Source organism: Mustela lutreola, chromosome 3, assembly GCF_030435805.1.
Source record: "Mustela lutreola isolate mMusLut2 chromosome 3, mMusLut2.pri, whole genome shotgun sequence".
NCBI classification, from domain to species: Eukaryota; Metazoa; Chordata; class Mammalia; order Carnivora; family Mustelidae; genus Mustela; species Mustela lutreola.
In genome coordinates this window covers 67434772-67458530 of record NC_081292.1, presented here as the reverse complement: position 1 = coordinate 67458530, position 23759 = coordinate 67434772, and the positions used below count along the sequence as shown (strand labels likewise).

Sequence of the window (23759 nt, the reverse complement as noted above, 5' to 3'; positions counted from 1 at the left end):
CTGTGTTGTACACCTGAAACTAATATTACACTATATGTTAACTAACTCAAATTTAAATAAAAACTTTTTTTAAATTGCTCATCAGAATTTTATTTTGTTTGGTTTTTGGGGTTTTGTTTTGTTTTGTTTTTGTTTGTTTTTTTGACATATGCTCAGCGATTTATATATTTTTATTTATTTATTTATTTTTCTATTTAACATATAGTGTATTATCTGTTTCAAGGGTACAGGTCTGTGATTCATCAGTCTTACATAATACATAGTGCTCACCACAACACATACCCTCTCCAGTATCCATCGCCCAGCCACCCCATCTCCCTATACTCCTATCCTCCGGCAATCCTCCATTTGTTTCCTAAGATTAAGATCTTGTATGGTTTGTCGCCCTCTCTGGTTTCGTCTCGTTTAATTTTTTCCTCTCTTGCCCTGTGATCCTCAGCCTTGTTTCTTAAATTCTGCATATCAGTGAGATCATATGATAATTGTCTTTCTCTGAGTGACTTATTTCGCTTAGCATGATACCCTCTAGCTCCATCCATGTTGTTGCAGATGCCAGGATTTCTTTTTTTGATGGCTGCATATTCCATTGTGTGTCTATGTGTGTGTGTGCATGTGTATGTGTACACATATACACCACATCTTCTTCATCCATTCATCTCTCAGTGGACATCTGGGCTCTTTCCATAGTTTGGCTTAAATAAAAACTTTTTTAAAAAGAACTTATTAAGTATCTGCTCTATGCATTGGTAATGAAAAAACCTGCCAGAGGCACAGGCTCCCAGTCTAGTGGGAGAAACAGACATGTAAACAAGCAATTAAAGGTAAGAAAGTTTTATGATAGAGGTACTAGAAGACAATGGAGAAAAATGTGGCCAGCTTTCCTTGGGAGGAGGGCAAACAAGTCTTCCTGGGATTTAAAGGATGTGCAGTTGTTCAAGAAAAGGTAGGGAGTACATCCAGGCAAAAGGAGTAGTACATGTAACAGAATCTACAAAAAGCCGGACATGTTGAAGACATTTAAGTGTTTACATTTCACAGTGACTAGAATATGGAGTAGGTTTTCAGAAAGGAGATAAGGCTGAAGGAGTTGGCAAAGGTCATGCACACATGCCACTATCCTTGTTCCACGTGGAGCAGTATTCTCTTGACCCAGACAAGGTCTCCAGGCCTTCGCCACCCAGAACTGCAGGCAGCCACTTAACGAGGGGCTTTCCCAGCCCTGTGTGGGTCTCGTGCTACTAAGCTGGAAAGGTGAGTCATATCAGAAATACCTAGGAACATACAGGTAGATCCATGGCTTGACATGTGTTTTCATTTTTGGGTCTTCAGCTTAGATCCACTCCCTAACCATTAATTTTTCCTGTCTGCACTTGAGATTACTTCAGATTGTCACATTAGTGGCTTGTTTGAAATAGAGTTCATAAATCGAGAGGTTGAATTTGTCTTCTTTGACAGAGCCTCACATGGAATAAATATAGAACAAATGTTGTTGCTGGTGATTATTTCTCCTGGCATTTTGAAGTGTTACTCAGAACCTCTACCTCTATGTATCAAATTCTAAATATTGATTCTGGATCTGGAACTATAGCATTTCAGAGATGTTATATTTGGTATTAAAAGTCAATTAAAAGCAATTTGATTATTTTCATTTTAACATTATACCATAAAATACATAATTCTTAAGTATATAACCTAATGGATTTTTATGTACCTATATAACCGATAATGCCACCATTGCATTCAGGGTAGAGGACATTTATAGAATTCCAAAAATAAATAGCCAAGAGATTTTTCAAACTTAATTTTTAACTGACATTTTTTTTTTTAATAAAAAATGACATTTTATATTTTCTGAATCTCAGCTTGGTGTTGACAGAGCTTTGTTAATTTTCATACTTTTACTCTATACCTCAAACTATGAAATAGATTAACGAGAGCAAGAAGAGAAGCCAGTCATCAAGTGTATCTTGAACACCTACTGTGTACCTGTTTCTCCTGTGTTAAGGAAATGCACTTTACAAATACCTTTACTTAATGGGGTACTGGTTGGCTCAGTCAGCGGAATGTGTAAGTCTTGATCTTGCGGTTGTGAGTTCGAGCCCCATGTTGGGTGTAGAGATTACCTAAAAATTAAAAATACCTCTGCTTGCTTATTTTAAAACTTTTTATTAAAATTTATGTTTAGAATTATTTAAAAACTGGAATAAGATAGGTTAATACTTACATCTGTGATTTCTAGATTAAATAAAGGGTTTTCTGAGCATATTAGTAGCGCATGATGTATTGTAAAGTAAAACAATGATGTTTGACTAAATAAAAACTTTTGAACCCCAGAAATCACAAGTGAAATTAAAAACCAAAAATGTAGGAAAATCTTCCCATAGTAAAGGACAATAGATAAAATTTGCTTAATATAGAAAGAGCTTGTACAGATAGTACACACTTAAGACACCAAAAGAAATGGACAAAGTACATTAATGATTTATGAAAGAGGAGATACAAGTGGCTGATTAATTACCAGAGAAACTGAGTATTTCCTTATATAAGAAATGCAAATACGAGTAAAAATACCTTATTTTAGCTTTATTGCAGGATAACACATACAGAAAAGAGCACAAATCATGATTATACAGCTTAATGAACTATGAGAAGTTGAACACATCTATGTTCCCACCCCTGAGGCCAAGAAATAGAACATTACGAGCATACCGGAAACCCCTCACATGCCTCCTCTGAAACTCTCTTCCTTCCCTCCTTCCCAAAGTTAATGATTCTCCTGATTTTTAGCAGGATAGATTAAGGTGCCATTGTTGTACTTTATAATACATGGAATCATACAGCATGTATTCTCTATCTGGCTTGTTTTCAATCATGTGAGAGTCATTTATGTTGTTGGACACAAATATAAACACAAATATGTTGTTGGACAAATAGAATTTATTGATTTCCACTGCTCTATAATAGCCCATTGTATGAATATACTCCAGTTTATCCATTTTACTGCTGATGCACATTTGAGTTATTTTTATTTTGTTACAAATAATGTTGCCATTAACATGTCTTTTTGTGCACATGTGCAAACATGTGATAAATCTGGAGTAGAACTTCTGGGTTGCAGTGTATATGTTTAACCTTAGGGGATAATGTTAAAAATGTTTTCCAAAGTGATTGTCCCAGATAATACTTCCACTATCCATGTCTGAGATCACTGCTCACCTCACCAACACTTAGTATTGTTAGTTTCTTCAGTTTTAGCCATTCTGATGAGTGGGTCATGGTCTCTTATTGTTGCTTTAATTTGTATTTCACTGATTACTAATAAAGTTGAGTGCCTTTTCTTTAAATTACTATTTTTCAATTATATTATTAAAGATAGTAATATAAACTAATATTTAATGCTAACAAGAGCTAGAGAGAATCTTTACAATGTTCATATACTGCTGGGAAAGAATAAATTAATATAACCTCTCTGGAAATCAGCTTAACAAACTGTATTTAAATCCTGAAAATTATTTATAAGTCAGTGTATTTTTAAAAACCTATAGTGAAAATGCTAAATGCAGTTCTAAATGTTGTGCATGAAGATTATCAATGGCAACATTTATAGCAGTGTAAATTGTATAGTAAAAAGTTGGAGGCCATCTATATATATATCTTAAAGAATCATTGAGTAACATTTAGTGCACTCTTATTATACAACATCATACATCTATCAAGAGTGATTGTTCACAAGGAGTTTTTAACAACATGGGGAAATGTTTATGATGTAATATTTAGGTGAAAAATAGTTAAGATCAAAATATTTTAAATACAGAATGGTCTTAACAGTGCAGGAAAATCTTGAAATAAAATACCACCAAGATTAGTAAAAGTTGCCTCTGTGTGTTAAGATTGAAGATCCTCAACTTCACCTTTAAAAGAAATTTTTAGTGCTTGGCTGAGGAGCCAGTGGGGCGAAGCTACCATCTGTGGGATTATGACGGAGGGCCTCTAAATCAGAATCCCACTCAGGCGAACGATAGGGCAAGGCTGTGGAGCCTCAATTGGCCTCGGTTGGCCTTGGATGGCCTAAGATGGCTGGTACGATGTAGTCCCTGCCGGCAGGCCACTGCATATGCCCTGCGTGGCGTGGCGTGGCGTGGCGTACGCCACACGTCAGGACTGGGGTCGGATGCGGAGAGCCCCTCATCTCGGGAAACGGGGCGCGGCCGGAAAGGAGGCTGCACCTCTCCTTGCCCATCACGCAACGCATGTTTGTGGGGAACCTGGTGCTAAAACATTCAGAGACGGCCTGCTTCTGGGTCGGGGCTTCGTTCATAGCAGAGCAGTTCCCTCGCAGCAATTTATTTAAAGTCATCCCTCCCTCGACATAAGGGTTTGTTTAAAAAAAAAAAAAAAAAAAAAGAATAAAAAAATTTTTTATTGAGATAAAATTCACATAAATATAATTCACCCTTCTAATTATTTTTAAAGTATACAATTTTGTGGTATTTAATATAATCACATTGCTGTGCAACCATCACAACTATCCATTTCTGTTGCCTCAAGGCTAATGTAACACCATCACTCCAGAGAAACTACAATTGACCCTTGAACAACATGGATTTGAACTGTGGGTCTGTTTATGCCTGGTTATTTTTTGATAACTGCAGGACAGTACTGTAAATACATTTTCTCTTGTGGTTTTCTTAAGATTTTCTGTAGGTTCCTTTATTCTAGGAATACAGTAGGTAATACATATAACACAAAGTAAGTGTTAACTCTTTATGTTAGTGGTAAGGCTTTGGGTCAACGGCAAGCTGTCAGTAGTTAAATTTGGGGGGAATCAAAAGTAACACATGGATTTTCAACTACATGGGGCATTGCTGTCCCTAACCCTCAAGTTGTTGAAGGGTTAGCAGTACTTTTGAATTTCTCCTTTCCCCCAAACCTTAGCAACCACTAATCTGATTTTCTATTACTATGGGTTTGCCTACTGTGGACATTTCATAAAATGCAGTCTTAAAATATATGACCTTTTTCGTCTTTTTTTTTTAGCCTGATGTTTTTGACGTTCATCCATGTGTCAGTACTTCATTCCTTTTTATGACAAAATAATATTCCATTGTGTGGATATGCTACATTTTGTTTGTCCATTCATTTGCTGATAGACATTTGGGTTATTTCTACTTTTTGGCTATGTGAATAATGCTGCTATGAACATTTGTGAGTTTTTGTGTGAATATGTTCTTATTTTTCTTGGATACATACCTAGGAATGGAATTGCTTAATCACATGGAAATTCTATGTTTAACTTTTTGAAGAACTGCCAAACTCTTTTTTCCACAGTGGCTATTATCCATTCTCATCAACCCTACTGTTTTTTAAAAATTATTTTTCATTTTTCTGAATTTCCTACAATGAATGTATATTTTACTTAAGCATTAAAGACAATGTGAGGAAGAGATACCTCAGATACAGGGATTAAATCATCCCTCAGGGTTGTCATTAATGCAATCCTCTCTGCATTAGTGCACCAAGGCCTCTCTTGTATTTTACTCTCATTTTTTTCTCTTCATATTTGGTCTTCCTACTCATCTCATCATCCCTCCCATTGATACCCACTTTCATGTATTTGTTATGTCTTTGGAATTTGTTTTATTGAGTGTTGCTTCATGTCTGTGAATATTTAATATATATATACACAAAAATGATACTGTGCTACCTTGTTTCTGACTTGAGTAGAATTCTCTGTGGTCAGTGACCATAGCTTTCTTACTAATTTCTCTAGTGGCAGATGTCTATTTTGCTTTTGATTAACTATTAGAAAGTTACAGTTAGTATCCTAGTTATGTGTCTTTTGAAACTGCACATAATTTTTTTTGTGGTTTATTCCTAGAACTGGAATTTCTGGGCCCAGGAAAAATGCAGACACAGTTACACCAAGTATTGCCAAATTTCTTCTCAGAAAAGTTGCCTCATTTCACATTCTTACTAGCAATGCATGAGGGTGTCTCTTTCCCTATATCCATACCAACTTCTGATGTTATCTATCTTTCTAACTTTTAGCCAGTTAATGGACATAAAATGACATCTTATTAGTGTTTTAATTTGTATTTCTTTTATTATTAATTAAGCTAGACATCGTCCTTACCATTTGGGTCTTTTTCTTTATGAACTGCCTTGTTGATAGCTTTGACCATTTGTTGAATTCCCTATTTTTAAAAAATTAATCAGTTTGTTCCTTTTATAATAATATTGATGGACTGTATTGGCTTTCATTCTTTACATATTACTGTGGTTATTTTCATTTTAAAAGGGAGAAAAGCTATAGAAATGCTTTCAAAGTCATAATAAAGTTAATTTTTGTTTTTAGTCCAGATGTCAGAACATTCCTTCAAATGGACAGTCCAAAACATCAGTCAGATCCATCTGAAGATGAGGATGAAAGAAGTACTCAGAAGGTAGTAAGAGGGATTGTATCTTTTTAAAAGAAAAAATACCATTCCCCAAAGATGAAATTACTGGCAACTTTACAGCAACATATACTTACAATTATGTAATTTCATCTATTGTAAATTTTCTACTCTCTAGAATACATAAAAACAAATGTGTTCACCTTTTACTGATTACTATTTCTTATAAAACTTACAAAATGAGGACGTCTGTGATAAAAAAGCAATACATACTAGCAATTTAGTAGGTAGAATAGTAGAAAGTTTGTTAGTAGAAATTTTGAAAATAGATGCAGGGACACTTGGGTGGCTCATTTGGTTAAGCATCTGCCTTTAGTGCAGGTCACAATCCAGGGTCCTGGGATCAAGCCCCGCATCTGGCACCCTGCTCCTTGGGGAGCCTGCTTCTCCCTCTCTCTGCCTGCCTGCCACTAGTCCTCTGCTTGTGCTCACTCTCTGTCTGTCAAATAAATAAAAAAATCTTAAAAAAAAAAAAATAGATGTATTGCTTTCTTATCACTAACCAGAGCAGTAATTTTTAATATTTTAGTGGTTTTCTTTCTAACCTTCTCTTAATATATAAGGATTTTTTAGTTACCTAATTTTAATTGCATAGTATGTATAATTTTATATTCTGCCTTTGCTTTACATCTTAATTTTTTATCATTATATATCTTCATAATCATTAACATACTTAAGCTGTTTTTTGAATTTAGACCAGCAGGAAAGGCCTTTGTGTTAATTGAATACTTCTTCCTCTACATTGCTAAGTTTTTATATTCAAAAAGCCAATCACTATACATATGCCAGTTGGCATCAACTAAGTCTTATTCCTGTAGGTACAGGCACATAACCAATATGTGTTCGAAATCAACACTAGAATATTCTTATTTTTTTAAATCAATTGTGATAACAAATAGATAAATAGAATAAGCTGTAGCATATTATAAAGATGTTTTCAACATTTACTTTAGAAAGTGATGTGAAAAAGGTAAATTGTTAAACTTAGCCCAGAGAATTATTATTTAGCAATTAAAATTATAATGAAAAAGTATATATAAATATGGTAACACCTTTATAATTAAAAAGTGATGAAAACTATATATGTTTGCTTAACATAGACATAAAAATCAGAGGTATTGGGTTGAAGGGTGTTTTTGTCTTTATAATGTCTTATTTTGTCATGGTTCTGTTTTTGTGATTTAAAAGATAACATGAATCAGAATGTTACTGTCGCACAGCTAAAAATCTTCATTTGGAAAATAGACCTATTCTTTTTTTGTGACTACTATAAAGTTGTAATTTTCCATCTCTGATGCCACAAGAGGGTTTTCAGTTAAGAGAACTGATTTATCTTTTCCATTTGTGACATGGTTGGTCCTAGGACAGCATAAAAGGATATTTTAATTTTATATCTGTGCAGCTTGTCAAAAGGGAAACAAACTAGGACAGCACTTGTATAAATACGGCATAAGAAGGAAAAATATTATATAAAAATGTCATACAAATGGATTTTTAAAAAGGACACTTAATAAGATCCCAGTAGATTAAGAGAAAAGAGGCATGAAGAAATACTGTTAGTAAATAGATATGTGGGGGAATGTTCAATCCATCAGTGCCAGTAGCAAGTGAAATTTGTACAACAGAGATTTTTTTCTCTGCCAAATTAACAAAAATGCAAAGTAAATAAAATATTTCCGGACTGATAAGGGTAGAGCACAGTAGGCACCCTCAGGCTTTCCTGGCATTGGCATAATGTTATGCAACTCTTTTGGAAAACAATTTGGCAATGTTTACCAAACATGAAAATATTCAAGTTATTTAGGAGTTGATGCAAATGAAATGTTTCCTCACACAGAAAAGAATACTCACTGTTGTACAGTTTATATGAAAAATTAGAATCAATTTAAATATTAACTAAATAATGTTTCTCCCCATATACTGTACCATTTTGAGAATATTTTTTAGGATAATAAGTTTTGACATACTGGTACCTGGAATCGGGGTATAAAATTTTATAGGCATATTCTCACAGTATGATTCCAGTCAGTTTTTTAACATTAAGTAAAAACTACATGAAGTTGCTGTAATATTTGCAAAATCATTGGTTAATAAGGTTATAGATTTTTTTTTTTAAGATTTTATTTATTTATTTGACAGACAGAGATCACAAGTAGGCAGAGAGGCAGGCAGAGAGGGAGAGGGGGAAGCAGGCTTCCTGCTGATCAGAAAGCCCAATGTGGGGCTCGATCCCAGAACCCTGGGATCATGACCTGAGCCAAAGGCAGAGGCTTTAACCCACTGAGCCACCCAGGCACCCCGGTTATAGATTTTTCAAAAGCATTTTTTTCTATCCATATTTTCCAACTATGAGTATATGTTTTTAATTGAAAAAGATGAAACTATTAAACTATATTCTAAAGAGTAAAATGTATGTAACCCTGATTTTCCATGTTTTGCTTGGCAATCATGTTGAGAGGATATAGGTTTAGGTTATTTGAAAAATACCTTTTCTTGCTGTAGGAGACAGCTGGTTTTGAAGAAAGAACCAGACTAAAGAGACCTTCCCAGGTTCTGGTTCCTGTTCTCTGCCACGTTTCATTCAGATCTGAATTTCATTTCCTTTCTCTTTTTTCATCCATAAAATCGGAAACTTGGGACTAGGATCTCTTGCAGTTTTAAAATATGGATTAAAAAAAAAATCTTCAGAAAAGGGTGAAAGAGAATCTCAAGCAGACTCCCTGCTAAGCGCAGAGCCTAACCAGTGGCTCAGTCTCAAGACCCATGAGATCATGACCTGAGCCGAAATCACCAGTGGGATGGATGTTTAACGGACTGAGCCACCCAGGCACCCTGGTGTAGCTGTTTGATAAAGACTTCTATGTGGATAACTTAATTAATAGCCATAAAATATCTTTCAGGGCATCTGGACCTTTTTACCTTATTTAGTGAGAGAAAAGTAGAGGCCAAAAAAAGTCAAGAAACTTATGCTTTTTTTTTTTTTTTTTTTTAAGATTTTATTTATTTATTTGACAGAGAGAGATCACAAGTAGATGGAGAGGCAGGCAGAGAGAGAGAGAGGGAAGCAGGCTCCCTGCTGAGCAGAGAGCCCGATGCGGGACTCGATCCCAGGACCCTGAGATCATGACCTGAGCCGAAGGCAGCGGCTTAACCCACTGAGCCACCCAGGCGCCCAAGAAACTTATGCTTTTTATTAGTGTTCACTGTTAATAAATTATACCTCATCCTTGGTGTAGTATAATCATTAAAAATAGTAGATAGAGTAAAAAGTTATCTGATTATATTTCCCAATAATTTCCATTATCATTGTGCTTGGTGCAATTCAGGGCATATAGGTTGTCCTATTCTTTAATCCATGCTTATTGAATTCCTCTTCCCTCATCTATATGAGGAGAGTTAATTGAAAAGAAAAGTGATCCAATTTGGGGGGGCCTGGGTGGCCTAGTTGGTTAAGTGACTGGCTCTTGGTTTTGGCTCGGGTCGTAATTTCATGGGTTGTGGGCTTGCCTCCATGGGGCTCCACACTGAATGGGAAGTCAGCTTGAAGAGTCTCTCCCTCTTCCCCTCCCCCTGCTCACCCTGAAGCTCTCTCTTCCTCTCCCTCTGAACTAAATCTTTAAAAAGAAAAAAAATGATCCATCAGTTTTCTGCACTTTCATTAAAAGAATAAATTTATCAAAATTGTAACTTAGTTTGTATTATGTTATCAGATTCTCTGGAACAATATAATATATAAACAGAAAAGATTCCTCCATGTTAAAATTATGGCACAACAGGATGCTTCTCATTTCTCGAACCAGATTTTTTTATACATTTTTTTTTGTCTTGTGCTAGATTGTGTGGTCTTCTGTATTTCTATCTTCTAGGGGCTGAAACTGTATTAAACGAAGATTTTTCATGTAGAGATATTGATAGGAAATTTTGTTTTGTAAGTTAAAAGCTGGTGGCAGTATTGTTATTATTGAAGAAATACATTATGCTTAGGAACTTTTGCCCTTTATTTTTAAAAGTAGTTTGCATTCTGGAGATGGTAAGTTTCAAATGAATTTAAGTAGAAATCTGTATGATGTATGTCTCTAATAAAAAATTGCTTAGGTAAAATTTTTTGGTTCTGATTAAAGAGAAAAATTTTTTAAAGCTCGTATCTATAACTTACTTGAAGGATAATTATGCAGGGCTGTAGTAAAAGTGTGCATATTTGGGATATTTATAACTTTTAATTCTCTATGCATAAGGAATCTCAAAGGGAATTTATGTGAAGCAGAATTCACTTACAGTTGGTTTTATAAAAAGTGCTCGTGTTAACAAGATCACGAGATTAATCTTGCAGGATTTGGGGTTAAATTTCTAGCTATTAATTAGTGAGCGAGAATTTTTTTTTTAGTTAAATTGCTTTATGGCATAGTAAGTAAAGATTCACTTCTAAATTAATATTAGGGATTGAATTTACTATATTAATTATTGAGAGAAAAGGCTATTTAAAATTTTTATTTGACTACAGGGTGGAATTAGAAAAGCACTCTTGTCGACGTGTATTTGATTTAGAAATAGGTCTGTCTCCTCTGATTCAGTCCAGCTTTAGTAGTCTTCAGTATCATGATATTATCATTTCCATATCATAAATTAATAAACAATTACTTGAAAATTTGAAAAAACGGACAGCCATTTTAACCAGCTTTTTAAATGTAGAAATGATCCTTCCTAAATTGTGGTTTCTACACCTACCTTGTCCAAGGAGCTTTCCCCATTGTACTTCATTTGACACCCGTGAGCTTTATTTCTGCCTTGTGTTTTTCCTTACAACTGCTCTTGGAATTTATCGTAATTATATTGATTGTGTGTTTCCAAATAAGGTAGTACATTTGTTAAGAATGAGGACTTCAGGCTTCTTTTACATGCAGTACATCCAATATTTATGGCAGAGTTAGTATATTTTATTTCAGAAACATTCACTGACTGATAACCTTGAAACTCCAATAAGAGCGTTACTGCTTTTTTTCCCCCATCCCAACAGCTACACTCTACCTCACAGAACATCAACCTGGGACCATCTGGAAATCCTCAGTAAGTCTGTTTCAAACCTCCTCTAACTGAATTCTGAGAAGACCTTTTTTTGTGCCTGTGTATGTACGTACCACTTTAATTAGACCAGTTTAACTAGAACCCTGAAAAATATAATAATCATAGTTATAGTGAATATAATACTATCAAATGCTTGCCTGTTTTTCTGCTCTAGCTTTGCATTGCTTTGATAGAGTTCTGAGGAGTTTTTAAATCCACCAATTGTAATTGGGTTCTGCTGTTTTGCTATTTTTTTCCACTATTATTTTTCTCGTGTGTGTGTGTGTGTGTGTCTGAATGTGCGCGTGCTTGTGTGTGTAAAGCCAATAGACTGTATTTCTTTTGTGTGTGTGTGTGTGTTTTTTAAATTTTTTAATTTTTTATAAACATACAATATATTTTTATTTGTGTAAATCACCAGGTTTACACACTTAACAGCACTCACCAAAGCACATACCCTCCCCAATGTCCATAACCCCACCCCACTTCTCCCAACCCCCCTCCCCCAGCAACCCTCAGTTTGCTTTGTGAAATTAAGAGTCACTTATGGTTTGTCTCCCTCCCAATCCCATCTTGTTTCATTTATTCTTCTCCTACCCCCTTAACCCCCCATGTTGCATCTCCACTTCCTCGTATCAGGGAGATCATATGATAGTTGTCTTTCTCCGATTGACTTATTTTGCTAAGCACGGAGGAGTGGATGGAAATAGACTGTATTTCTAAGGAGATCTTAAGTCCTGGGAGGTTACTCTGACAGAAGCATCCATACAGGCTTAATGGGTATGACTGGTACTCAGTGTTTACTGCTGAAACCCTAGTTGTCAGCCATCTTGTTCCAGAGGAATCATGATGGATATTAGCATAGTAAAGGGTAGTAAACCTGCTTTAACCAGTTCTTCTCATAGTCCCTTATTTGCTTAAGCATAGGGAAGGCATTTTGAGGAAGAGCAGGAATGGCAAATACAGACTTCCATCTTGAATGTCGACTCCAGCATTTCATTAGAGGTTAGACCACTGAATACAGAGGATTCCAGGGCCACATCTTGGCTCAGCTGGAGGAGTGCCCTGACTGATGAGTGGTATCTGCCATGGTTTAGGAAAACGTATAGTGTTGCTGTACTTGGCTTATAATGATCCTTCAGGTTCACCACATTCATTCTCAAGTAGTCTGTCTTTTATCCCAGGATGTAATGTTTCCCTCACCCTTTTGATCCACTTAGTGAGTAAAGACAGATAGAAATAGCCCAAGGATTGGGTCATTCACCGCTGCAGTAAGGTAGAAAAACTGAGAATGTGATGTCACACAATCAGGTGAACAAAGTGTCTCAAGGGGGTAGTAATTCACTCTGTTAATGTTGCTGGTAAAGCAAGTAAGTGTTGAGAATTGACCACTGGACTTGATAAGTCATTGGTGACCTTTGCAAGCCATTTCAGTGGTATGGTGGATATAGACCCTGATAGGAAGGAGTTCAAGAGAGAATTAAGGGAGGGGCACCTGGGTGGCTCAGTGGGTTAAGCCTCTGCCTTTGACTCAGGTCATGGTCTCACAGTCCTGGATCGAGCCCCGCATCGCATCGGGCTCTCTGCTCTTCGGGGAGCCTGCTTTCCCCTCTCTCTGCCTGCTTCTCTGTCTACTTGTGATCTTTGACTGTCAAATAAATAAAATCTTTAAAAAAAAAAAAAGAGAGAGAGAGAATTAAGGGAGAGGATAGCAGGAATAGCCAAAGAATTTCGATCTCTTACTTGAAGAGTTTTACTGCAAAGGAAAGCAAAGAAATGGGGGAGGTGGTAGCCGGAAGGGGAGGTTTGGTTTTGAGCTACTTTTCTGTTGCCATACACAGAGTTGGTCAGGCAGCACAGAAACAGAAACTGACTTTCAGTTAGGATTTGTCACCAACAATTAACACTGGGGCCTTGGGTCTTGTCTCAGTTAGCCTCTTTTGAGGAATTGCATGATTGAGGAATTTGCATGATTTTTTGCTATTACGTTTGTTTAAAAAAAACTATTTCAGTATCTCAGCATATCATTCAAGAACAAAGTAACTAGTCCAAAAAGCAGATTCTTGAAGAAGAAAAAAACCTGAGCCTAGTTAAGTATTTATCTCCCTAATCTTTACCTGTTATTATTTAACCTAGACCTGGTGTTACTCTCATGTTTGAATTGACCATTTATCTCAGTAATGAATTAAAGAAAATTTAAAACCTAGGGGCACCTGGGTGGCTCAGTTGGTTACGCATCTGCCTTTGGCTCAGGTCATGATCTCAGTGTCCTGGGATTGAGCCCTGCATTGGGCTCCCTCCCTGCTCAGAGGAGGGGTCTGCTTCTTGCTCTCTCTCTGCCTTCCCCTCCTGCTTGTGGTCTCTCTCTCAAATAAATAAAAGTTTTAAGAAAAATTAAGGAAGTTTAAAATCTAAATGGAGTTTTTCTCCTCTCCCTAGTCCAACTTGGGTTTCAGAGTGTGTTGAAGGAAAAAGCTCTTCTGGCTGCTTTGGCTCAACTTTCTGCTGCCATGTGCTTTTGCGTACCTACAGCCAATGTTGTTTTCACCTGACAGGTCAATATAAATAAAAAGACAAAAGTAGTAATCCTTTTGGTTTCTCTACTGGATTTCCTGAATTACCATCTATGAGAATAAGCAGAGAGGTCTTTTTATGTGTAATGCACAATAAGTGATATTATATGTCCAAAGAATTGCCAGATGAGGTAGTCCTTGGAATGTATTACTAATTTATATAGTTACTCAGTGTCCTTATTAACAACATGGGTGAGGTTTATGGTTAAATAAAATTGACTTCAAAACTATATAGATATATATATAGAGAGAGAGGTCTATCCTTTTCTCCCAAAGGGACTATTAATGAAATCTGTCTTAAGCAGAACCTAACAAGGCTTTAATAAAGTTGTAAAATGTCTTATCAGCAAGTAGATATTTACTATTATCCATTATTACCTATTTTATATTCAAGATGAGAAACTACACGTGTGAAACCTGGAGTCTTCATGCTAAAATGTTTTTTGCCCAGCATTTTCTTAGTAAAGAGTGAGGTGCTAAGAAATGTTTAAAAGTTAACATCTTTCCAGTTTCGAGGAGGCTAATTCTTGTCATCATTCATTTTTTTCAGTGCTAAACCAACAGACTTTGATTTCCTGAAAGTTATTGGGAAAGGCAGCTTTGGCAAGGTAAGAGTGTTTTTATTTTGCCACTCAGTAAATAAGTACTTCAGGAATGCATGCCTTATACATTCCAGGCCACAGGACTTGCTGGTATGCAGGATATGGAGTTACGATGCTTTCTCTACCTTCAAAATACTTAGGTAGTTAAGGCATTTACTCAAATTTTAACATAAAGTTCATTTGTTTGAGTGTTTAGATTGTTTATGAATAACGATGCCTTGAATATTCTGGCATATGCCCTTCTTGGTGCATAGGATGCATGTAGGTTGGACATACAGTTAGAAGTAGAACCAGTGTGTCGCACAGATGCTGGCATACAGTTAGCACCTCTCGTGTGCCAAGCAGTGTACTGACTCCTGGTTAGTTAGAGAGTATTGAACAAAACTGAGAGAGTTACTACCTTTGTGAGGCTTGCAACCCCATAGGGGAAAGAGGCGATTAAAAATATGCAGTCAATAAATAATGAAAAGCAGTAATGGGGACTGTGATGTAAAACATAGAATAGAATGTATGATAGAGGACAATAGGCAAGTGGGGGGAAAATTCCTACTCAGGTGGGTTGGTCAACGTCGGCTTCTTTAAAGAGGTTCTGTTTAGGCTGAAGCTGGAAAGACAAAAATGAGCAACTGTGAAAATAACAGTTGGGGAAGGAAAGGGATGTGTGAAAACCCTGCCGTTCCTCATACAGTGAGCGTCAGATGAATCATACAACTTGACAGTGTGGCCATACCAAGGAAGGAGAAACTGCTTTAAGGCCAGAAGCATTGTGGATGAAGTTGCCAGAATCTTTAGATATATTTAAGTGCTTCTTTGCATTACGCTTCAATCTGTAGTGAAAATAAATATGCATGTGTTTAATTATGGTTTGCTACATTCTGAGCTTTGGGTATCTCTAGTTTGTTTTCTGAGTTCCCTGGATACCAGAAACTATAACCATACAATTAAATCCATGTGTGTTAATACGCACACACATGTTGACCACACAGTATGTGCTGGATATTGTGCTAGTATAGCAACAGAAAGTTAGAAAGGGATACTGAGCTCAGAATGCTCAGGATGTTAGAGATAATCCGTTGTTAAAAACAAAAAACAGGGGTGCCTGGGTGGCTCAGTTGGTTAAGCAACTGCCTTCGGCTCAGGTCATGATCCTGGAGTCCCGGGATTGAGTCCCACATCAGGCTCCCAGCTCAGTGGAGAGTCTATTCCTCCCTCTGACATTCTCCCCTCTTGTGCTCTTGCTCTCTCTCCCTCTCTCTCTCAAATAAATAAATAAAATATTTAAAAAAAAAAAAAAAAAACATTGTCTTTTGGAAACTTCATGTTTAGATCTAGAGTCTACCAGGAATTGGTTCTTGGATGTAGCATGAAATTGTAAGGTCGCAGTTCATTTTTCCCCTATTGATGGCCACCTGACCCACACAATTTACTGAAACAGCAATTCTTTCCCCACTGAACTGCAGGGTAAACTTCTTCATTTATCTAGTGTCCATATATGCATGGATCTTCTTCTAGATTTTATATGTTTATGTTTCAAGATATATATTATTCCATCAGTCTGCTAGACTGTGTTGCTTGATATCCAACAAAACAGATCCCCCCTCCTTGTTCTTCAAGAGCCTCTGCCTTCAGCTCAGGTTGTGGTCCCAGAGTCCTGGGATCGAGCCCCGCATCAGGCTCTCTGCTTGGAGGGAGCCTTCTTCCTTCTCTCTCTCTGCCTGCCTCTCTGCCTACTCGTGATCTTTGTCTGTCAAATAAACAAATAAAATCTTAAAAAAAAGGTTTTAGCCCTTTGCATATCTTTTTGAGTTTTAATCTGTAGGTCAATTTGGGAAAAATTACTACTTTTACATTATTGAGTTTTCTAATCCATGACCATGGTATATCCCTTTCTTTTCTTTTCTTTTCTTTTTTTTTAAGATTTTAATTTTTTGAGAGAGAAGAAGCAAGCAAGCACGTGTGGGGCGAAGGGGTAGAGGCAGAGGGAGTAGCAGGCTCCCTGCCAAGCAGGGAGCCCAAAACAGGACTCAATCCCAGGACCCTGGGATGATGACCTGAGCCAAAGACAGAGACACCCAACCACTGAACCGCTCAGGCACCCTGGTATATCCCTTTCTTAATTTAATTCATCTTTAACTTTTCTCAGTAATGTTTTACAGTGTTTAATATAGAGTTTTACACATCTTTGATTAGATTTATTCCTGTGTGAAATACCTATGCTATTGAAAACTGCTATTAATTATTGAAGCTAAAGGTATGCCACTATCTGTGTGACACATTGGTTCTACTTCTAGCTGTATGTCCAATAGAGACATGCATGCACACATGTGCTAAGAAAGGCATTTGCCAGAATATTCATGGCATTGTTATTCATAAACTGTCCAAATGTCTGTCCATTAAAAAGTGGATTAAACTGTGTAATGCAGTTTTTCGCAGAACTAGAACAAATAATTCTAAAATTTATATGGAACCACAAAAGACCTTAAACAGCCAAAGCAATCTTGAAAAAGAAAAAACTGGAGGTATCACAATCCAGATGTCAAGATATACTACAAAGCCGCAGTCATCAAAACAGTATGGTAGTGACACAAATATAGACACATAGAACAGTGGGACAGAATAGAGAGCCCAGAAATAAACCCACAATTTATACAGTCAATTAGTCTTCAACAAAAGAGGCAAGAATATACAATTGGACAAAGTCTTTTCAACAAACAGTGTTGGGAAAATTGGATAGCTACATGCAAAAGAATGAAACTGGACTATGTTCTTAAACCATACACAAAAATAAACTCTATTTGATTAAGGCCTAAATGTGAGAATGGAAACCATAAAAATCCTAGAAGAGCACACAGGCAGTAATTTCTCTGACATCGGCTGAAAGAACATTTTTCTAGGTTTGTCTCTTGAGGCTGGGGAAACAAAACCAAAAATAAACTCTTGAAACTACATCAAAATAAGTCTCTGCACAACAAAGGAAATAATCAACGAAACAAAGAGACAGCCTACTCAATGGGAGAAGATATTTGCAAATGACATGGTTGATACAGGGTTAGTATCCAAGATAGGTAAAGAACTGAAATAACTCAACACCAGAAAACCCAAGTAATCCAGTTAGAAAGGGGGCAGAAGAAATGAACAAACTTCTCAAAAGAGGACATACAGATGGGCAACAGAGACATGAAAAGATGCTCAACAAATCAAAACCACAGTGAGATATCACCTTATACCTGTCAGAATGGCTAAAATCAAAAAGTGTTAGTAAGGATGTAGAAAAGGAAGACCCCTTGTGCACAGTTAGTAGGAATGCAAACTGGCACAGCCACTGTGGGAAACAGTATGGAGTTTCCTCAGAAAATTAAAAACAGAACTACCATATGACCCAGTAAGTCTAATATTAGATATTTATCCAAAGAAAATGAAAACACTAGTTCAAAAAGATTTTTGCACTCCTATGGTTATAACAGCATTATTTTACATAACCATGGCATGGAAACAAACCAAGTGTCCTGGACTTATGAGTGTATAAAGAAGATACAATATATGTATATACATATCCATACACACACACACACACACACACACAATGGAATATTACTGAGCTATAAAAAATGAAATCTTGCCATTTACAACAAAATGGGTGGATCTAGAGAGTATAAAGTTAAATACTATATGATATCATTCATATGAAATTTAAGAAACAAAACATGAGAAAGTGAGAAAAGAAGACAAACCAAGAAATGAACTCAACTATAGAGAAAAACTGATGGTTACCAGAGGGGAAGTGGGTGGGGGGGATGGGTGAAGTAGGTGAAGGGGATGAAGAGTACACTTATCAAAAAAAAAGTACACTTACCATAATGAACACTGAGTAATGTATAGAATTGTTGAGTTACTATACTGGAATCAAATTTTTTAAATTGTGTGATGTGTTTGTTATTCTGCACAGCAGTAAAAATACAAAAATTGTGCTGCAGGCCACAACATAAATACATATTACACTATTTAGAATGAAAGTAGTCAGATATAACTTTATATGATTTCTAATTACATAAAATTCAGAAAAAGACAAAACCTGAAATTAAGATAGTTGAGGAAGACAGGGATAAGTAGTTTCTGAAATAGGGCAGAAGGGGCACTTCAGGCTACTGATAATGTTTTATTTTTAAAAATTTAACATTTTTAATTTAAATTCCACTTGGTTAACAGCCAGTGTAATACCAGTTCCAGATGCACAATTTATTGATTCAACACTTACATTTAACACCTGGGGTTTTATGTTGTAGTGAGGAAGACAACACATATATTAGAATATAAGGCCCAGTAGTGTCACTAGTCACTATATCAGGTTATCTTAAAAATCCATTCATTCATTCATTTATTTTAAAGATTTTATTTATTTATCTGTCAGATAAAGAGCACAAGCAGGGAGAGCAGCAAGCAGAGGGAGTAGCTGACTTCTGGCTGAGCAGGGAGCCCGGTGCGGAACTCAACCCCAGGACCCTGGGATCATGACCTGAGCCAAAGACAGATGCTTAATTGACTCAGCCATCCAGGCGTCTTTGAAATGGGTCACTTAATAGTTAACACAACTTGTTGGGCATCTTGAATCCCTTAAAGTTATTTGCAAAACCCTAAGTATTTTTTTTTCTTGGGCAAGCGTTTCTAAATTTCCTTAGATCCTTGAAAGTGCGTACAGCCCAGCCCATTGTAGAAACTCAGCTACACATGGTGCTTCTTTCTCTGAATGCTTCTGAATTAAAAACTTATAAGAGGGGCACCTGGGTGGCTCAGCGGGCTAAAGCCTCTGCCTTCGGCTCAGGTCATGATCCCAGGGTCTTGGGATTGAGTCCCACGTCGGGCTCTCTGCTCAGCAGGGAGCCTGCTTCCCTTCCTCTCTCTCTGCCTGCCTCTCTGCCTACTTGTGATCTCTGTCTGTCAAGTAAATAAAATCTTTTAAAAAACAAAAACAAGGGACGCCTGGGTGGCTCAGTTGGTTGGACGACTGCCTTCGGCTCAGGTCATGATCCCGGAGTCCCTGCATCGAGTCCCGCATCGGGCTCCCAGCTCCACAGGGAGTCTGCTTCTCTCTGACCTCCTCGCTCATGCTCTCTCTCACTGTCTCTCTCTCAAATAAATAAATAAAATCTTTAAAAAAAAAACAAAAACAAAACAACTTATAAGAGAAACCTAAATGTTAAAACAAAAATGCATTTTGATCACGTAGAAACCATTTCCTTCTCTGTTTTTTAATCTATCCATGAAGTTGATAGCCTCAGTATTTCCTAAGGACACTCTTTAGGACTCAAGGCTGGCTTGTGTGCTCACATAACACTGAACACACTTGAGAATCTCAAGCAGTATAAATTCTGGGACTTAAATTTAGTAAAAGTCTCAAACATCAGCACGTTAAGTGACAAAGAAATGGTACCCGGCTATTCAAGTGATTAACATCCCTTTTTTGTTGATTGTTTTATTAAAATATCTAAGAAGAAGTAGAATAAATATTCAGTAGTTGTCAGTTTTCAAAACTAAAACATTATCTGTGTCCGATTTAGACTTTCTTTGTACATAATTTAAATATGAATTTGTTGACAAGTGACTTATTTCTATCAAAATATTGAAATGTCTAATTATTTGCACAATCTTTAACTACAACAGGTTCTTCTTGCAAAAAGGAAACTGGATGGAAAATTTTATGCTGTCAAAGTGTTACAGAAAAAAATAGTTCTCAACAGAAAAGAGGTAAAATAAAATAGTGTTGTTTATCCTAAATCCATTTTCTCAATTAACAGAATTGTTTCCTGGTATATAATACAAGTTGATCCTTTACTTTTTTTTTTTTTTTTTTTAAACAGCAAAAACATATCATGGCTGAACGTAATGTGCTTTTGAAAAATGTGAAACATCCATTTTTGGTTGGATTACATTACTCTTTCCAAACAACTGAAAAGCTTTATTTTGTTCTGGATTTTGTTAACGGAGGGGAGGTGAGTTTTATGATTAGTTTTCTAATCTTGATAGTGTTTAGAAAAACTAGAATAAAGTCATAGTTTTCCTTTGCTTCACAGTTTTTGGAAGATTAGGCCAGCATTAACAGCTATTGGACTCAAGATGCTGGCTAATAAGCACAAAGCAAGATACAGAGAACAGTAAACAAAGCTCTTAAACAGCTTATGGTGTGTAGGTGGGAAGAGTCATAAAAGAACCTTGATGTGAAGCTGCAGACTTCATGGGTAATATAGCAAGAATAATACACTGAAACGTTAGAATAAAACATGATTTGTATTTAGATAATTACTGTCTCCACAGTTGCATATAAAGATTACTCTAGCCTGTCATTGTCTAAAACATGCAAACTATAATCAGACAAGAAGATCCTCTAATAAAGAGTTCTGTGGTGAAGTCAGTGTGGAAAATGTTTCATGTTCTATCCCATTGGCAATTAACAATATGTTTCTTGGTGATTCACAGTATGTTTCAGCTTGTTAAAGACTTGAGTTCTGCCTTAAAAAAGCGAAGATTTCTTTGAAAGTATTTTCTTAGCATGCAGTCCCTTTTTGTTTGAACCAAATCTGTTAATAATATTCCCCAAAACTCTGAATTAGAAGGATATTGAAATACATTTTGGAAAACGCTACTGTCATGATAATAATTACAGAAGTAACTAACATGCATCAAGTATACTGAATGTGCCCAGGACTCTGGCTCTCTATTATTTTATCTTCATAACAATCCTGTTATATAAAATAAAGAAACTGAGGCACAGAGAAGCTAGGTAACTTGCTCAAGTTATGTGGTTAGTAAGTATTAGAACCAGGAATTGAACTCAGGCAGTGTGTGATTCCAGGATTTAGAGAGTGGACCACCCCCTGTTATTGTTTCTCAGTCCTCACACCTTTCTAATTTGATATCTGAGCTCCGAATGTCTCTAAAAATTATTTTCCCAGATTGTGTCCTAGACTTGACAAAAGGATCTTTAATCCCCTGGTCCTAGATCAGAAAGAGAGGAAAACAATTATTTCAAACTTTTAATAGAGTGTACTTAACTGTAGAATAAAGGAATTAGAAGGGAGACTGCAGGGGCGCCTGGGTGGCTCAGTGGGTTAAAGCCTCTGCCTTCGGCTCAGGTCATGATCCCAGGGCCCTGGGATCTAGCTTTCTGCTCGGCAGGGAGCCTGCTTCCTCCTCTCTCTGTCTGCCTCTCTGCATATTTGTGATCTCTGTCTGTCAAATAAATAAATAAAATCTTTAAAAAAAAAAAAAAAAAAAAGAAGGGAGACTGCAAACCTGAAAGGTGATAAGACACACCTGGGTCATTTGTGGGGGAAGATAGTTAAAAGAATCATTATTCAGCCCTCTGCAGTTGTATGACAAAAATGCCTCCTTGCTGAAGAGGCAAAACTTTGAAGGTTGAAGATTTGAAGTTTGTCATTTTATTCTGTGCGTACAGGAGTGCTAACATATAATGAGAATTTATTGAGGGCCTGGAACTTTGTAATTACTTTACCTGCATTATTTCAATTAATCACTATAACTCTTTGAGATAAATACTCTTCTAAGGCTCAGAGAAGTTAAGTAACTTCCTCAATGTCACCATGTTTTCTAGTATATGTCACGTCCTGGATTTAACCTGGACCTGAGTACCAGTCCATGACTTTGAAATGTCCTGCAATTAGATTAGATTAGATTAGATTAGATCCTGTTGCAAGCTTCCTGCTTTGTCTGTGGCTTTTTGTCTTGTTTGGGGACCTTGCGTCTGATCCCGTTTTACACAGTGATTGCTCATAAACTGAGTGGCAAAGGTGGGAAAATGTAGGCTTGTACTCTAAAAGATAAACTTGGCTAAGATAATGGGAAATAAAAGGAATGGAATAGAATGTTGGAGTTGGTGGAGGAGAAGCTAAATGGGACAGTAGTAGAAGGGCAATAAATATGAGAAAGTATAGAGAGAGGTAGGAGGGATATAATTTCATTATCGGTTTCCTGTTATTCTTACTAGTACTGTCCCCCTGACTTTTTTTTTTTTTTTTTACGATTTTATTTATTTATTTATTTATTATTTATTTGAGAGGGAGAAACAGACTCTGCTGAGCAAGGAGCCCCGTGCGGGACTTGATCCCTCCTGGGATCGTGTCCGGAGCTGAAGGTAGTTGCTTAACCAGTTGAGCCACCCAGGTGTCTCTCTTTTTTTTTAATTTAAATTCAGTTAGGCAACACATAGAACACCATTGGTTTTTAGATGTAGAGTTCAGTAATTCATCAGTTGATAGTCCCTCTGATTTTCATACTTAACAGTTTAACCTTGACATGTGTACTTACTTTGATATGATACTAGCAAATAGACAAGCCTTCCCAAACCTCAGCTTCCTCATTAGTTTTTTGCCTGAAACTAGTTGGGTAGGTTAAATAATACAAGCACATAAAGTCCTTGGCATGGTGCCTTTGATTTAGTTAGCTATCGTTGGTGTATGATCAGATTTTCATTTGGGGTAGTTTTCATTAATATTATATTGGATAGATGTGCTCAGATAAATAGAATATTACAGTACTATTAGTTACATCTAATAGAGGAAGTATAGTAGGGCTAAAAAGGAAGGAGTGTTTCAGAAATAATTAAAAGATAAAAACGGAAAAATTTATTCAATAGATAGAGAGGCTAACGGTAAAGGAACAGTCTAGATGAATCCCAAGCCAGCCTCCACATTCCTGCTCTGTCAGGATCTGTTAAAACTGATCTTCACCATAACCTTTCAGAAGAGTTTAAGAAAAATTGGGGGATAGTTTTTGTAAGAGAAGTTAAGTGAATTGCATACAGAAAGAGAAGAACTAGAATTTGAATCCAAGTCTGATCAGCTTTAAAACCTGACTCTTCTCACTGTACCTTGTTGCCTCCCATGGCTCAGAGAGCTGGGTAGAAAGTGATGTCATTAAGGATAGAATACAGCAGCAGTAGCAGTAAATCTGCAAAGAAGACAAGGGACTCTGTTCCAGACAAGTTGAATGTGTTGGCTTGTGAAATATTCCAGAAAAAGCAGCAGACATCATGTCTTTGCAGGAGAGGCTCCAAG

General features: G+C 36.5%; 1 protein-coding gene across 2 annotated transcripts in view; it reads left to right on the top strand.

Moving 5' to 3' along the window:
• The window catches only part of SGK3 (serum/glucocorticoid regulated kinase family member 3), a 151851-nt gene that overhangs the window by 102612 nt on the left and 25480 nt on the right, over window positions 1–23759 (top strand). For both annotated transcript variants that reach the window (XM_059166309.1, XM_059166310.1), the window contains exons 6-10: window positions 6356–6443; window positions 11470–11519; window positions 14640–14697; window positions 20350–20433; window positions 20547–20678. In XM_059166309.1, coding sequence (XP_059022292.1) covers window positions 6356–6443; window positions 11470–11519; window positions 14640–14697; window positions 20350–20433; window positions 20547–20678 — 412 coding nt within the window. The remainder of the gene's footprint in view (window positions 1–6355; window positions 6444–11469; window positions 11520–14639; window positions 14698–20349; window positions 20434–20546; window positions 20679–23759) is intronic.